An 18,165-nucleotide genomic window follows, 5' to 3' on the forward strand; every position below is an offset into this window, starting at 1 on the left:
GGCTTCGGAAGAATACTGTGGCGCCACATGGTGGTATAGAGTAAAAATACATAGCTGGAATAGACCCTGAAGTGCGCCCTTCACGTAGTACAAATTTTACGCGCATAGATGTCACAGCTGATTATCTATGGTGCATCGCCTGAAACTCAACTGTGCCGCCATATGGCGTCACGCCAACTCTGAATTCAAGAACGGTGCGCCGCCATATGGCGTCACGCCATCTCAAATTTGAAGACCACCATGACGCCATATGGTGGCACGTGGCACCCAACGTGTTAATTTTGTTTGCAAGCAGAAGTTGAGTTAGCATAATTTCTGTTTTTTCAAATGAAATTTTCAAACCAATATTTTGAGCTATTTCCTGTAAAGATTTTATTTGTTGTTTTGTTTCTTGAATATCATTGTCCAGAAGAACTAGATCATCAGCAAATCCTAGACAGTTTAAATGTATGTTATCCTTCTGGGTTCCAATTTTTATATTTTTCGAGTTGTTCTTGTACCATTCCCTCACAACGTACTCTAGTGCACACTTAAAAAGAAGAGGTGACAATCCATCACCCTGTCTGAAACCAGTTATTACCAAGAATGGTTCAGAAAGTTCTCCTCTGAACTTAATTTTAGAAATTGTGTTAGTTAGTTCAATCAATATGATTAGCTTCGGGTGAAGTCCGAAATGTCTTAAAATTTTAATAATGATGGTCTGTGAATGGAGTCGTAAGCTTTCTTGAAATCTATAAATGTTATTGAAAGGGGCTTGTTTTGTTTTCTGTAATATGCCACGACTAGCTTCAAAGTTATTATTTGTTCAGAGTAGCTTCTCCAAGGTCTGAAGCCTCCCTGGTATTCACCTAACTCTTCATCAAGTTGTTCTCTAATCCAATTATATAGTATCTTAGAAAAAAATCTTATAAGTGCAGTCAAGGACGGAAATACTTAGATATAGTTGTCTGGATCTTCTTTTACCTTTCTTAGGAATTGGATTAATTATAGCTGTTGTCCACTGTGCCGGGAATTTTTCTGATATCCAAATCTTCTGTAATATCATATGCAGGGATGTCTGAGTTGCACTGCCGGCATATTTCTACATCTCTGCAAAAACCTGGTCTTCTCCACACGCTTTGTAGTTCTTCATTTCTTTAAGCACTGTTTCAAATTATTTTGCTGTAGGTGGGTTTATATTTTCTGGTTTTGTTTTTATCGCGGTATGTGTATCAATTAATAAGAGCTTTTCAGGTTCATCACTGTTCAAGAGCTTGTTAAATGATTCCGCCATGATTTCTGCGTCTTCCTTATTGTTATACACTTTTTTTTTTTTCACAATAATGTGAGGAGGGGTTGTATTTTTGCAACTGTTTACCAAAGGCTTTGCAGATCAGTAGTGATTGATTGAATTGAAACAATAATCTCTAGAATTGGTTTTGTAATAATTTTCCTCAATAGAGTTTATTAAATCATTTTGATATTTCCTCTTAATTCTTCTAATAGTTTAGGTGAATTCTTTTCTGATATTCTTGAGGTTCATGGCATTTTCTTCTGTTTTGTGAGCTTGAAATTTCAACCAAGCTTGATGTCTTTTTTCACGCATTCTATCACAATCAGAGGTCCACCAGGCATGTCTTTTCCTTGGATTTAATAGAACTAGATCTTCTGCATTCTGTTTAAGAATTTAATTTGATTAATTAGGGGGTGTTTTAAATTAATTTGTTTAATAATTAGGTGGTGTTTTAAATTAATTTGTTTAATAATTTGTTGCTTGAATTCATCAATACGGTCATGAAGGGGACAGCTTGCAATGTTTCTTGTATGTTACAGTAAATTACAGTAAATTAAAATTATTTGCAAGGTCCACCTATTCAATAGAATGACATTTTATTGTGTTTCAATCACATGTCAAATGGTCAAATGGTACTAGTTTCGGCATCTATGTGCCATCATCAGCCTTAAGTACAAATTAAACAAATATATACATATTCCTAAAATATCTAAAACACATTTTAACACATTATAAAATACATTACTGTGATGATACATGAGATAAGTTAAAATTATGTTACAACTGATTGCTGTAATATAAAATTCTTAAAATTCCAGCAGTTCGTTATATGTCCAGTCTGTGTACATCCGGGATAAGTGAATTTGGGCTGTTTTATGCTGTCTATGCGAGTTGCACTTATACACTTGATATTAGGTGGTTCCGGGGAAGTTTACTTTGATCATGTGAGATTGTGATCTAAATTAAGATGAATTCCCACTTAAAAACCTGAAGGAGAAAATAGCCAAGTTAGACGTTGGAAGTTAGATGTATGGAAGTTACTAGAGCCATTAGAATCATTGATGATTGACTCACCTTGAGCAGCATGTTGAACGTGTTTGTTACACAGACGGAGCTGGACGATGTGTGTGTGCGCGCGCCGCGATAAAGGAGGTGAGGGGAAGGAAGGAGGCGGAGCACCTGCGGGAGAATGGAACTAAGGCAAGGCAGAAGGATGAGGTAGTGGGGGTAATTGACGGGATCGTGTATTGCGGATTACTTGGAAAATGAAACTGTTTTTCGATAGTTTGGTATTTTTAAGCCAATCGATTAAAAGATTGAAAAGGATATTGGGTATCTCATGAATTTCGTTTAAATTATAATTGGGGTTGAAGTATTGATCGCAGTTAATGTAACAACTTTCAATAATATTCATGATGGGTCCCTTATATGCTGTTTGAAGAACTTCCATATCTTGTTCAATGTTGGTAAATTTGTGATTAGTGTCGTGCATATGAAGACTCATGGCGGAGAACTTATTGTGCCTCATCGCGTTGACATGTTCCGAATATCTAATCATAAAGTTATGTCCTGTTTGACCCACGTAAGAGTTGCTGCATTCATTACATTTTAGTCTATATATTCCAGATTTGGAGTAGATATTAGGATTATTGATTGATGCTGAGCTGTGTAAAATTTCCGATGTTCTATTGTTAGTTTTGAATAAAATTCTTATATTTTATTTCCGGAAGAGGTTAGTGATTTTGTGGACGTCGTTATTGTAAGTGACGGTGGTTCACTTATCCCGGATGTACACAGACTGGACATATAACGAACTGCCAGAATGTTAAGAATTTTATATTACACCAATCAATTGTAACATAATTTTAACTTATCTCATGTATCATCACAGTAATGTATTTTATAATGTGTTAAAATGTGTTTTAGATGTTTTAGGAATATGTATATGTTTGTTTAAATTGTACTTAAGGCTGATGATGGCACATAGATGCCGAAACTAGTACCATTTGAACATTTGACATGCGACTGAATCATAATAAAACGTCATTGTATTGAACAGGTGGACCTTGAAAATACTTTTATTCACTGTAATCCCACTTCAATATGGAACCCAATGAAATTCGTAACTATATATATATATAAATCCTTGTATGTTAGGATGTGCTCCATTTAGAGTGTAGCAAGAACATTTCCAGAAGTCTATATTTTTAGACTGTTTGTCGAACAGTATATATATCGAGCTGACAGGCCGAGAGGCAAGAGTGGGAGTCGGACAGAGTGCAGAGTGTGGGTTAAAGACAGTGTTACAGTGAGCTGAGGATTTGGTTGATATTTGAACTTGTCAGAATCAACTTGAGGGAGAGGATAGCCAGTCTTGCCTTGTGATGGTAATGTGAAGAATCAGTGTGTGGACTGTTGATATCTGCACTTTTCAGAGTCGACTGTGTGATGGTGACGTGAACAATCAGTGTGTGGATTGCTGATATCTGTACTTTTCAGAATCAGCAGTAAATTGCTTCAGTGTGTTCCCTTAACAGTGTTGCGTTGTGTATAACTGTAAAGAATAGACGTATCAGGAATAAAGTAGTTTTATGCAAGAAAGTGAACCAAAATGAAATTGCATTGAGAATGATAGCCTTGTCCCATATCATTAACCTAGGTCTTCTTATTTCCTCTGTATCTTCTGATATGTTAGACCTCTTTGTTGTGTTAAGCAAGCAAGAGGAGAAAAAAAAGTCAAATCGTTTTCAACAGTAAAATAAGCCTTGAATTTAAACAGAAACAAACATAGACCTCCTCGTATGTATAATTCTAGTAAAGATGACGGTGAGAAGCCCGAAGTTAAATGGAATTATTCAAAGAAGAAAATTCCTGGACAGAAAAATAAATTCAAAATAGCAATATTAAATATCATAACCCTGACTGCTAAATGTGAGGAGCTTGTAGATTTCATGGAAAGAAGAAAGACTGAGGTCCTTGGACTAAGCAAAACAAAGTGGAAAGGAAAATGAAATAAACTGCTGCAGAAAGGGTAAAAAATCTAATGGCATGGAAATAATAAGGAAACAAGGAATGGTGTGCCATTCATAATCAGCAAGAATATCGATGTTGTGGCTGAAATAGAATATGTTAATGAATGAATTATATTAACCTACATCAGAAAATCAACAAAAATTACCCTGACCATTGTTCAGGTCTATGCTCCACAGGCTGGGTCACGAAGAGAAAGAAGGCTTTCTTCAAGATTACAGGACCACATTGAACAAGCTAAAACTCTTATTATGGGAGACCTAAATGCTCAGGTGGGAACCGTAAGGTCTTTATGGTCTTTATAGATATAAAAATTGGAACCATGAGGGTGATTGTCTCCCTGGCTTCTGCATTTGAAACAACCTAATAATCAAGAACACCTGGTTCAAAAAGCAGCTGAGCCATAAGATCAAAAGGTATAACTAGAAAGGAGAACAGAAATCTCTTACTGACTATGTCATTGCAGACAAAGAGGCTGGAACATTTATTAGAGATGTGAAAGTGCTGCCAGAACCACCTTAGGAAAAAAAATGGTAAACAAAAAAATCTTTTTCTTCCACCGCTTTTCCACATGTGTGGAGTCGCGGGTGCGAACTGTGTCACACATGCGAAATTTGTCCCTGTTTTGCGGCTGGATGCCCTTTTCGACGCCAACCCTATATGGAGGGATGTATAGTACGCGAACCTTTTCTTGATCGCTGAGCTCCATAGTGCTCAATGAGAACTAGGGCTCAAGAAAAAGTTTGCGTACTATAATTACTATTGCTTGTTTCTGTGGTGGTTGGTAGGGTAGTGTGTTGTCTGAATGTGAAGAGGAAAGTGTCGGGACAAACACAAACACGCAGTCCCCGGGCCAGAAGAATTAATCAGATGCGATTAAAATCCTTGGCATGGCCGGGAATCGAATCCGGGACCCTCTGAACCAAAGGCCTCAACACTGATGGTAAAAAAAAAAAAAAAAAATGCTAGGTGTAAACTCAAGATAAAAGTTTGGGAAGTTGGAAAACCAGGTAAGACGTCTGAACACCAGATTAACTGCCCAAATGTGAAGTGAGAACAGCTGAAGAAGAATGGCTTGGGTTTGAGGAAACCCTGGTGGACACTGCAGTCAACACTGTTGGTAAAACAAGTAGCAGAGTAAGAGAGAAAGAAAGCCTGTGGTGGAATGAAACTGTCTGGACAACAATAAATGAGAGAAAAGAAATGAGGAAACTAAAAGAGAGAGTATGTCAGAGAGGTGAGAAAAGAATGAAGAGAAGTTAGAAGAACTCAGTCAGCTGTACTGAGACCTGAAGCTTAAAGTGAAAAGAATCATTTTGAATAAGAGAAAACCTGGAATGAATTTACAGAGAAACTAGAAGAGGACAGCAAGAACAAAAAGAAACTATTATTTTGAGTGGTGAGAAACAAGAAAAGCAACTGTGAAGGAATAAAAGCCCTGAAGAAAGAAGATGGGAACATCACTTGGAATGACAGAGAGATAAGAGATGAGATGAGACAGTATTTTGAAACATTATATAATGGTGAAAATTTAAATATCAAACAACAGGAGACCACGGCAAAAGAAAATATTCAAAACGTGGAGCCTCCTATAACATGGGTGGAAGTGGAAAATGCCCTAAAGAACATGAGTAAAGCCAAGGCAACAAGCATGGATGAGGTAAGTGCTGACTTGATCAAGACTTCTGGAATGCAAGGATTGCACTGGTTGTTTAGAGTCCTAAACACCATTTGAAAGAAGAAAAACTACTCGAAGACTGGAGTAAAAGAGTCGTCATCCCTCTAAAGGAAACGGAATGAAACCCAGCAATTACCAGACCATTACTCTTCTATCTCAGTGACTCAAAAATAATGGAACGAATCATAAAACAGAGGTTAAGAACCATCACTGAACCACAGCTTGAAGAGGAGCAGTATGGTTTTAGGAGGGACAGGGCAACAACAGATCTGATTTCCTGTAAGGATCATCACGGAGAAGCACTGGGAAAAAGGAAAAGACATCATTTTTCCCCCCCCTAGATATCAAAAAGGCTTATAACTGTGTATTGAGACAAAATATCTGGGAATGCCTTGAGAATAGATCTACAGCATATGCTTTAATTAATAAAGCAAAATGCTGTATGAACACTGCCAGAGTTGTGTACAAATAGGGGATGGATATTCGGAGTGGTTTGAGACTAGGCAGTGTAATGGATGAAATAATGAAAAGCATTAAAGAGACTCAACAACAATTCTTGCCTTTGCAGATGATGTGGTGATATGGGGTGATAGTGAAGCTGAAGTACAACAGAAGCTGAATGACTGGAATACTATATTCAAGCAATTTGGTTACAAGAAAAGCAAGTGCAAAACGGCAGTGTTGCCTGTTAGTCGACAGAACATCCATACTAACATCACTCTAGACGGATCAAGGTTGGAACAAGTATATCAGTTCCTTTATCATCTGCAGTAATCACTAGCAGAGTACAGAATGGAGGACAGTTTTATCATCTTGCGAGAATTTTTTTTTTTGGATAAGCAAGTTCCATTAAGATCAACATTAGCACTCTACAGAGCTTCTTTGTACCAGTTACCACGTACAGTCTAGAAACTTGCATCCAAACAAACATAAATATCATCAAACAACAAGCAATGGAAATTATGTTCTTAAAAACTATGATTCAGGAAACAAGGAGGGACACAGTAAGAAATGAGAGATATGCCATGTTGTCCAAGTAAAAAATTCCTTGGTGAGATCTGTGTTGAAGCCAGGCCAAAATGGTTTGGTCATCCCAAAAGAATGGACCCACAAAGAACAGCTAGAGAGTGGTTTCAAAAGGAACTCAAAGGCAAAAGGTCTAGAGGAAGAAATGGATTGATCAGATTAGATCAGAAATGATCTAGCTGGACGAGATCTGGATTTGCAGCAGGTTATGGAAGAAGACATCTACATGGACAGAAGTAAATGGAGAGCGCTCATTCACCACACTGGGAAACTAGAGCTGGTTCAAGATGATGATGACTCTCTCTTTCCTGTGACTTAACTTCACTCAATTCACCTTTCTCTAAAAGTATCGTTTTAACTTCAGTTTATTGTCTCTGCAACTGGATATTTTATCTTTGCCACTTTAGCCTTCGTTTACTTTTTTGTCTTCCACATGGAGTTTTAGTATATTGGATGATGGGCTCATTTACAATTTGTTCATTTAACACAGGCAATTCATACAGCTTTTAACGATCAAAGATTCTTTTCAAGTGAGACATCATACCTTCACGTACGTAATATCCTCTTGATGGATTTCTGCTAAAGATGATAAACATGCCAAAAGCGACGTCATGAACTCCACAATCAAGTCAGGCTATATATGCATGGTGATAAATTTTGGGATAAGACTTCGAAACAGTCTAAATACAAAATCCTTCTAACCTGGCAACAAAGTATTTAGTGTTTAAACTATCATACATGTTAATGTTGAAGCCATTATGATGAACACACATACAGTGCATGGCAAAATCAATTTTTTTGGACATTTCTGCTAATTATCTGCATATATAGATGTATAATCAGTTAAACTAAGTCCAGAAATCCTAGCTCCAATGAAAAGAAAAAGCATTTTCTGGCCTAAAATTTGTTTCTCTGGAGACAATATCATGAAACGAATAACTAACAATCTTCCAATAAACAATCACCATACTCTAATTCACTCATTAAATCTGTCATTACAGTGTGAGCAAAAGGAAACAATGTCTACTCTCCAGGCACTTAAATGTACAGAACACACACATAATGGATACTGAATCAGCATCATTTAATAATATCACTCAATATAATGTGAACACATCAATGCAGGCAGCAGGACTTGGTTCATTCTAAAGTCAGTATATGATGCTGATGTTGCTATTTGCTCCAAAATGACTACCTCATTTCAATGAAAAAGAAGCATAAATGATTGTCTTTTGTCAGTTATTGCTTTCAATACAAGACAACTTCAAAGAAGAGAGTAGGACTTGGTTCAGTCTTATGCCAATAGATAATGATAATGTTATTACGTCCAACACAATGACAATCTCAGCTTGTTGAATGAGAGGCATTTTATCAAGAAAGAACCAAGCATATAAAATTCCGTCTCCCCTGAATCATCTCTCTACCATGGAGAGACCTACAAGGAAGCATCCATGATCAACATTTATTAATACGTCATTCCTCAAACTCAGTGGAAGCCGTTCTATCTCATGCTTATCAATGAAGACAATGTATTTTCATATGCCAGAAAGGAAAATAAACAATTTATTCACTTCACTGATAGACAGTACTTTTTACTAAGTTCAAATATGATGATCATCATAGCTTTGTTCTTAGAAATTGTATCTGGTACCAGTTTCAGTCTCGCAAACGTTCTCATTTTCTCAATGTATCTCTGGAAGGCAACACAAGTCAAGATGTACGTAGCTCGAACTCATGCTAAAATAGATAAAACTATGTATGTCATTATGGCATATACGAGACAATCACAATCACGCTGAAAGAAACTTATTTTCCTTTGAAAAAGTACATAGTTCATGGTTGTGAAAGCTTCATCATTTTTTTTCTTTTAAAGAAGGGATAATAACCCATAGCTGATACCAATTTCAGGTGTTGAAACATTCTCGTTTTCTCAATGTTACTGTGAATGACCGACAGAATAGGGACTTAGTATGTTTATAAGGGGCAGTCAAACGAAAACAAAACACCTACCATAACACACATTCCGCATGAAAGGTGGCAACACTATTGTTACGTATCGATACTGCCATTGCTGTGGTAGGAGAACAGCATAGTGCACACAGGTGCACACAGTTGTTGGGTTATGTCTTTGTTGGTGCACGGACTGGTCTAGTGTGTTCGTCCAGTTGTAGGAATGGAGGCAAGTAAAGAGCGGAGAAGTGTGGTGGATGAGGGTTTGGAGTAGGTGAAACTTATCGTCGCATGTCTGCCGCGTATGGCGAACACTGCGTGAAGACAATGTGCACCCAGGACAGCCCCATCGAGCCATAAATCTTATTATAATAGGGCGGGTTGATAGCCTTATGCAGAAAAACTGACGAATCATGGAGGAAGAAATTCGTGTTCAGGTCGGCATTAAGCATGACTCCGTGGATGCCATTATTGAAGATCACTTGCATTTCTGCAAAATATGTGCACAGTGGGTTCCACATGAACTGACGGAGGGTCAGAAGATTGACAGACTGGCGTCATGTCCGGATCATCTGCAGCAGTACCGCAAGAAAGAGTTTGCATTTCTGTCCCGTATCGTCACAGGGGACGAAACATGGTGCCACCATTTCCATCCCCAGAGTAAATGACAAAACCAATAATGGAAACATTGCAATTCTCCCCCGGCCAAGAAATCCAAAGCTCTTCACACAAGTTCCAGTAAAGTCATGATGACCTACTTCTTTGACTGCAGGGGCCCTCTTCTTGATGACTTCCTCGAGGGTGGAACCACAATCAATGTGCAGTGGTATGAAGACTCCTTGCAGAAACTGCAACACGCCATAAAGTCAAAACACCCTGGAATGCTGTTGAACGAGGTTATCCTGTTGCATGATAATGCTCACTCCCATACTTCCAATCTGGCGAAGGCTATACTTCAGCAATTTGGTTGGGAATCACTTCAACATCCTCTGTACAGCCAAGTTCTTGCACCTTGTGATTTTCACAATCTTGGCAACCTAAAGAAAGACATTTGTGGACGTCTGTTTCACTCGGACAACGAAGTGCAAGAGTTGGTGCAGTTGTGGATCCATCAGCGACCTACCCCTTTCTACAAAATTAGAACTGATCACCTCATCTCCCAGTGGGATAAATCTGATGATGATGATTATGATGCTTGTTGTTTAAAGGGGCCTACATCTAAGTCATCGGCCCCTAATGGTACGAAATGAAATGACAAATTAAAAGCCCAAAAACATCCACTGGCCACAATTCAAAATGACGGACAGACGGACGGATGTGAATTTAAAACGATCAGTGGAACCGACCCACAGTGCCTCACATGCACAGAAGCTAGCGTAGAACAATAGTATTACTGACCAAGGGACTGCTTCTACAGCACAATACTGAATCGATTATACTTGCAGTCGAAAGGGGTCCAAAATCCAAGTCAGCGGCCCCCTCACAATGGTACTTATCACTAGGAAAGTAAAACCATGGTATTTGTCATGTTGTGGTACTAATCAAGAGTAGTGTAGACTTGCGGTATTCCACACATTATGGTACTACTCACAGTTATTGAAATTCGCGCATGTATTATAGACCTACGCTGTGTCGCACATTGCGGTGCCATTTACAGGCAACGCTAACCTATGGTGTTCATCATATAAGAGTACTAACCACAGGGACTCTTACTATCCCATGGTGTTCCTCATATAGTGGGTACTAATCATAGGCAAGCCAGGATCCCTCATCCCATGGTGTCGCTCATATAGTGCTACTAATAACAGGTACTGTAAAAGCCGTCACTCTCTTGTTTGCTACTAATCACAAACCTATTTGGTACCCAACATAGTGGTACTACGCGCAAGTAAAAGCGACCCATGGTGTTCCCTGCGTGGTGGTACTAATCACAAGTAGTTTCATGTTTCTAATTTGATCATCCCTTGGTCGCCCCTTTTAGTCGCCTCTTACGACAGGCAGGGGATACCGTGGGTGAATTCTTCGTCTGCATCCCCCACCCACAGGGGGTGTGGTGAATCTATTACCGGTAACGCTTTTGGTAATTACTTTGGTTTAAACTATACCATGGTCACAGTTTAGCGGGTGTTCGGTTTTCATTTGACTGCCTCTTATAGATAAGAAAACATAAAGGTCCAATAATACTGCCTAGAGTTTATGCACCACTAGCAAGTATATTAACACTAAAGTACACCAGTGTTTGAAAGCAAGCTGCTTGCAGAATGTGATGCAGAGACAGGTAAGTGCTACCACAAACTTTACACGCTTGTAGTTATGGCCCTAATGGTCACTGGAACAAAATATTAAAATTGTATTTCTTATTTTCTAATACCGTATTTATGCGAATAACCCCCAATATTCTTTTTAAAATTTTGAGGCACGAAATTGGGGTGCGTGTTTTATTTGTGTCAAGGTTGACTACACACTCCTGGCTCACCTAGTTTTCGATGCTGAGTGTACAGTTATGCTTTGTGCAACCGTAGATGGAACAAAACTGTCCTCATATGACATATTTAAACGGAAAACAATTCAGACATTTAATTCTAAACTGACTTTACATTTTTTTTAATAGTACCGTATTTTACAGAGTAATTTAGATTCAAAATTTCTCCACATCACGATAGAACGCGTCTTCCGGAACGTGCAGTGGTAGCTTTCTGCACTTTTACTCACTTCGGTGTGTCTATAGTGTGTTTCTTAGTTGAAAATAGAGTGAAATCATAATTCTTTTATATTTAGCGGTTTAAGGAACGACACAATATCACGTAGCAGGCAGTACGCGGAAAAGCAGAATCCGCGAAAACTGGCGAGGGTTGGCATTTCTGAATTACAAGATGGCTCTTAATTCGAAATCGCGTAATTGGAAATCCGATTTCTGTATTACAAAGACTTCGAATTAACGAGGTTTTACTGTATCGCAAAACCAACATCAGATTTTGCCGGTGTGTCTATTTCAAGTGTTTACATTGGACGAAAAGAATTATCAACCATCGGTCGTGTTACTGTCAAGTAGAAAGAGACCATGTGTGAGAAGTGTTTCAGATGTGGAGTGTGATGAACTTGTAAGTAATTCAGGAGAGGATTCTAGTGATGCAAAGAGCCTCCGTGGCTCAGACGGCAGCGCATCAGCCTCTCACCACTGGACACCGTGGTTCAAATCCCGGTCACTCCATGTGAGATTTGTGCTGGACAAAGCAGAGGCGGGACAGGTTTTTCTCCGGGTACTCGGGTTTTCCCTGTCATCTTTCATTCCAGCAACACTCTCCATCCTCATTTCATAGCATTTATCAGTCATTAATATCACCTTGGGAGTGGCGACCCCACTGTAATAATAGCCTATATCTGGTTCATTCATCACATCTCTGACCCGGTCAAAGACTGGAAAACAGGTTGTAGGTTTTCATTTTCATTCTAGTGATGCAAGAGACAACGAATCTTCCCATCTGCAGGGAATCGAGCCTATTGCAAGTTCGCTATTGGCTTTACGTCGCACCAATACAGATAGGTCTTATGGCGACGACGGGACAGGAAAGGGCTAGGAGGGGGAAGGAAGCGGCCATGGCCTTAATTAAGGTACAGTCCCAGCATTTGCCTGGTGTGAAAATGGGAAACCATGGAAAACCATCTTCAGGGCTGCTGACAGTGGGGTTCGAACCCACTATCTCCCGAATACTGGATTTAGTGGGTTTGAACCCCACTGTCGTCAGCCCTGAAGATGGTATTGCAAGTTCAGATTAATGAAATACCTGTCACATAAGTAGGCCTACTTGCTCATTTTCATGGAAAATATATTTCAATTTTTTTTTTTTTGTAGTTGCTTTACGTCGCACCGACACAGATAGGTCTTATGGCGACGATGGGACAGGAAATGGCTAGGAGTGGGAAGTAAGCAGCCATGGCCTTAATTCAGGTATAGCCCCAGCATTTGCCTGGTGTGAAAATGGAAACCACGGAAAACCATTTTCAGGGCTGCCGACAGTGGGGTTCGAACCTACTATCTCCCGAATACTGGATACTGGTCGCACTTGAGCGACTGCAGTTATCAAGCTCGGTAATATATTTCATAGCAGTGATAATATATTTTTATCGTCTCAGGCAAAGCAGCTATATCCGTAAATTTACGTGTTCATATTTGCGTAAAGACCACATGGACCTCGTGGAGTGATATGAAATGTTTGTTTATGCCTACGTCACTCTTTTGATGGAAGGAATTTTAGTTCATTTCTTTCTTTCTTTCTTTCTTTTTTTTTTTTTTCAATATGTGCCTTCCTAAAACGAGGGTCCAGGCATTATTTGACGGCGGAGATTATTCTAGTAAATACGGTACTTTCTCTGATAAGATTTTTGTTGACATACGAGTTTCAACCTTTATGCCCAGAACTTGTAAGTGGGTATGAGTATAACGAACATGAAAACGTTGGACAAAAAGTTAATGAACATCATGGCAATGGAAAGAAAACTTGTAGACATTATGATGATGGAGAAAAAGTTTGAGGACATAAAGATCATATGGATAAAACTGTGATGAATGCATAATAGGCATACAAAATGGGCATAATTGTAGTGGACATACATCAAAAATAAGTTTTGCAACACCCCTCTGTATCATTTACCAGTGTTGTTATCTTGGCCTTTCCTATGCATACTGGAAAAAAAAACCTTTACGATGTTTGTAAACATACAACTGCAAGTACTTCAACCCACAGGTAGAAAGCCACGCTTAAATGGGAGGTAGTATTTCAGTTGAAGTGTAGCGCTAGTGTGGAACAATTAGAGGTGTGTTCTAAGTAGTGTAGTGAGTGTCCACAAAGCATATATGCTGACTGGTCTTTTCAGAATTGGCTTAACTCTTTTTTCCACAATGAGTGTTATATAAGCCTCGTTATAATGATCGTCAGCATTGCGTTTGGAGGCAATTTGGTCAGGCTTCAGGAACACTGTTCAGCACGTGCAACAAGGTGGTAGTTCCCTGATGTTCTGGGGTGGCATTATGTGGAGCCACCTTACACCCTCCCAGTCATGGAGAGCAATGTCACAACTGTACAATAGAGGGATGACATCCTCCAAACCATAGTGACACCATATCACCAGCATTTTGGAGGAGAATTTTTCTTAATCGACAATAAACTGTGCATCCATCATGGAATTCTTGTTAATGACTTCCATTATGCTCATGATATCGCTTGACTAGAATGGCTGCTGTGTTCCCAGATATGAACCCTATCAAAAATGCCTAGGATAAATTAAAGAAGGCTGTTTATGGATGTCACAACCCACCAATTACTCTGCAAGATCTACGCTGAATCACCATTGACGAGGAGGATGATTTGGACTAAAATCTGATGAACATGTGGACAGTAGGCCAAGATGAATTCAGGCATGTATCAACACAGAAGGATGTGATCCCCAGTATTAAAGAGAAAGCAAAGCTAAATTGTAGTAGAGGCTCTCACTTTTTTTTTTTTTTTTTTTTTGGGCAATAAACAATACTGATACACTACCTCTGTATGTCTCTCTTTCGTATTTTTGTAAAAAGTCGGGAACTCTTTAGTCTGATGTGGTGCGAAACTGATGCATCATCTGTCAACCATTTTATGCATGGCGGTATCTGCAGAATAACGAACGGAACAAAAGCAGCGACTGGACAAACTTCTGTCATCCTCGTGAAACCTGTCAGACTCTGTTACAGAAGTATTTGGTAGTTACAGCCAGTAACGTCCTGGAGAATAAAGGTAGAATCTACCCAAGGAATTTTCTTACCTAGATACTGAACCAAGCAACTGGCTCACAAGTCACTTAATGAAATATGTTTTAGAAAGGAAAGATGAGGACTTAGCAATTTAAGGGGTTGAAGAACAGGAAGAAAATCTAACATTTAGCAAGCACAAAAAAACTGTCTATCATTAGTAGCCTAGGGCTTGAATAAAAAAAGAATATTATATGTGAAAGAGAAAGGAAAAAAGATTAAACATCAAATAGAAAATTAGAAAGATGCTAGGGAATTATAGCAATTCTTGCATATAAACTCACCACAACAGATCTAATGTGACCTTTAACTTCTACATCAGGCATGCCTTGGTACTGCCCAGCACACAGATTTCTCTTCACTTGCAAGAAGAAGTCAACAGGCTGCAGCAACCAACATTCACTGAGAATTTCTCCAGTGTGGTTCAGTTTCACCCTAAAATTCAGAATATTCAAGTTAATAACACAGTCAAATGAAAAGCAACACAGAATCTATATACTGTACTTCAGAAATAAATTTCAGGGTAGAAAAACTGTACCTGTTGTCTGCCTTTCTTGTTAATTCAATTAATCCTGTAAAGCATATTATATATTACATACCGTATTTACTTGCATTCTTGACCCCACCTTTTTTCCTCGATTTTTACAGCCAAAAAATGTAAAGGGGTGTCTAATATGTGATAACCTAAAATTTTGTGCAGTAAACACACAACTTTTAGGCTATAAAGAGCTGTAAATTGTACATGTAAACATTCTACACTATTCTTTAACAGACTTATGAATGTTTTCTGAGTTTTACAGTTGATAAGTTGGCAATGGTTGCCTAAGGTTGTGTGTGAATAGTGCTCCAATAAATGCGAGTCATTTTATAAGAAGTATGTAAGTTTAGTGATTAGAACCTGGACCGAGAGATTCTGTAAGTGTTATGGATGCTATGGAACTATAAATATTGGAACTAATCCTTCTTTAAGAGTTACATTTGTGATTATTATTGTCAGGGTTAAGGCCAAGTGTATGTAAACAAAGGCATCAAGGTAGTTTAATGTGCTTTTGGAGAGTCATGACACTTTTATATATTGTCTTTGGCTTTGATTCGATATATCGAGTCAAGGTAACTTGAACGTGTGGTACCAGGGTCAGAACACACTACTCACATCACACCACTTGCCCATTGGTTAATATTATATCAAGGAATAGACATGAGTACCTGTGTGAAGTGCGGGAAAGCTGTACCTAGGCAGGACATAGCATCTAAAATTGAGTGTAACACTTGTAGCAGTTGGTTTCACAGTAAGTGTGTGAACCTTAACGATCAAGATGTAGAATATTTGAAGTCCCAAGATCAGACATGGAGGTGTGACCAGTGTAACTCACAGCGGCGTAGGAGCATGCAAGAAGCAGCACAGTCAAGTGCATCGGCACCATCAGTTGGGGACATTTATAAACTGCTGCAAATTTTAACTGAAGATATGGCTACACTGAAGAAAACAATTAGTGAAATAGAAAAGCAGTTAGGTAAGTCCATTGATGTGTGTTATGAGACTGGACGAGCACAAACAAATTCTAGAAAATCAACAGGCAATAATTAATAGACAGCAAAATATTATTGATAACTTATTATCTGAAAACAATCGCCTTGCAAAAGCATTCAGTGAACTTAAAATCAAGTGCGATGACAACGATCAGTATTCTAGGATTAACACACTTGAGATATACAGTGTTCTGAATGAAAATGTCTGTCAGACTGTCATCAGTGTCGCCAAGGCGCTAGATGTAGAAATAAAAGACAATATGATTGATGCATGTCATGGCTGGAAAAAGTTAATAATCGTCCAACATGTGGCATTATTGTAAAGTTTTCAGAAGATGTTATAAGGAACAGATCTTAGAAAAGCGTAAGGTCAAAAGGAATTTGTCGACAACTCATGTTGGTCTTTCCGTCCCTAGTCCCATATATATCAATCAGCCTTTAGCTCCTAATAGGCGAATTCTATTTGCTAAAGCTAAACAATTGCAACATGATAGGGAATATAAGTAGCTGTGGGTGAACAGGAGTGACAAAATTTTGATGAGAAAGACTGATGGAAGTAAAGTGCATGCTATTCATTGTGAGGGAGATTTGAATAAATTGTAATTTTTTTATAGTAATGTTGTTACTCTTTCAACTTTGATTATTCATGAGCCATGATATTGAGTTTTTTGTTTATTATAAAAATGTAAGAGGACTTAGAACTAAGGTTGATATATTTATTTGACAGTAGATATTTAGTGCTCAGAAATGACAGAGATCCTTTAGTAACCGGTAAGGAGCAAGCGGGGGAGTTTTGATTGCCGTCAAAAAGAGTTTTAAGGCGAAACTATTATCCAAGTATTCTAAAGAGCATTGTGCATCACTTACTATTTGTACCTCAAATAATAATAAGTTATTTATAAATGTTGTATACATTACTCCAGCATCATCTTTAACAGTTTATCAGGACTACTTTGGTTATTTAGAAAGCACTGGCAATCTTATTATTTTGGACTGCATTATCGTGGGTGATTACAATCTTCCTGAAATTAATGATACTGGTTATTCATTTATAGAAGGAACTGTGACTGCTAAAAGATTGGGTCAATTGATATCAGATTTAGGTTTAATGTCGTACAATAATATTCTTAAGTATAATTCTAGGATGCTGGATCTTGTACTGGCCAATTTCATAGTTGACGTAAAACGTGAGGAATTTGCTCTTGTGTCTGAAGATTTACATCATCCTCCACTCTGTTTATCATTACCTCTAGTGTAGAGGTGTTCATTACCAAAAAATATAAATCGAGAATACCACGATTTCAAGAAAAAGGATTTTCTACGACTATTACGAGTTAAGAGATATTGATTGGAACCCGTTGTATGCGTATCAGGATGTGGATGAGGCTGTGGATTTCCTTTACTCTTTAATATATAGATGCTTCGATAATTGCATACCTAAGGGTCAAGTCATTAACCCCTCAGCGCCGACCTCTATACGTGGTATAGACCCTCTTTTCTTCCGTAGCCGCCGACCTCTATACATGGTATAGACCCATAAATGGTTTCACATTTACGGCTATAGCGCGAAAAGTTTTGGAGTTACTGATATGCAAATTGTTTTGTTTCCAAGAAGACATTTTCGGGTTTATCAGTGTTGTAAATAAGAATTGAAAAATCGTTATAATGTAGTTGTTTTTGCAAGGATAATTATTTGTCAAATAAGTCTGAGCACTAATCTCTTGCTTTTTTTAAAGCCTGTTTGCTTCATTCTTTCCCACAGAATAAAATAAAGAAATGATGATCTGAGAAGTTTGTCTTTTCGTGTGATGTTCTTTGCTCTAGTTTTACATTGAGAGTGTGGTTTATTTATTATATTTGTCTTTATTTCTCAGCTTGTAATATTTTCGTAAC

General features: G+C 38.2%; 1 protein-coding gene across 1 annotated transcript in view; it reads right to left on the bottom strand.

Annotated features, from left to right (window-relative positions):
- Positions 1-18,165, bottom strand: part of LOC136885511 (intermembrane lipid transfer protein Vps13) — a 1,358,975-nt gene that overhangs the window by 590,996 nt on the left and 749,814 nt on the right. Inside the window, exon 29 of the mRNA XM_067158109.2 lies at positions 15,027-15,177. Within this exon, the coding sequence (XP_067014210.2) occupies positions 15,027-15,177 (151 nt within the window). The remainder of the gene's footprint in view (positions 1-15,026; positions 15,178-18,165) is intronic.

The sequence above is a fragment of the Anabrus simplex genome, chromosome 1, assembly GCF_040414725.1.
Source record: "Anabrus simplex isolate iqAnaSimp1 chromosome 1, ASM4041472v1, whole genome shotgun sequence".
Classification (NCBI taxonomy): domain Eukaryota; kingdom Metazoa; phylum Arthropoda; class Insecta; order Orthoptera; family Tettigoniidae; genus Anabrus; species Anabrus simplex.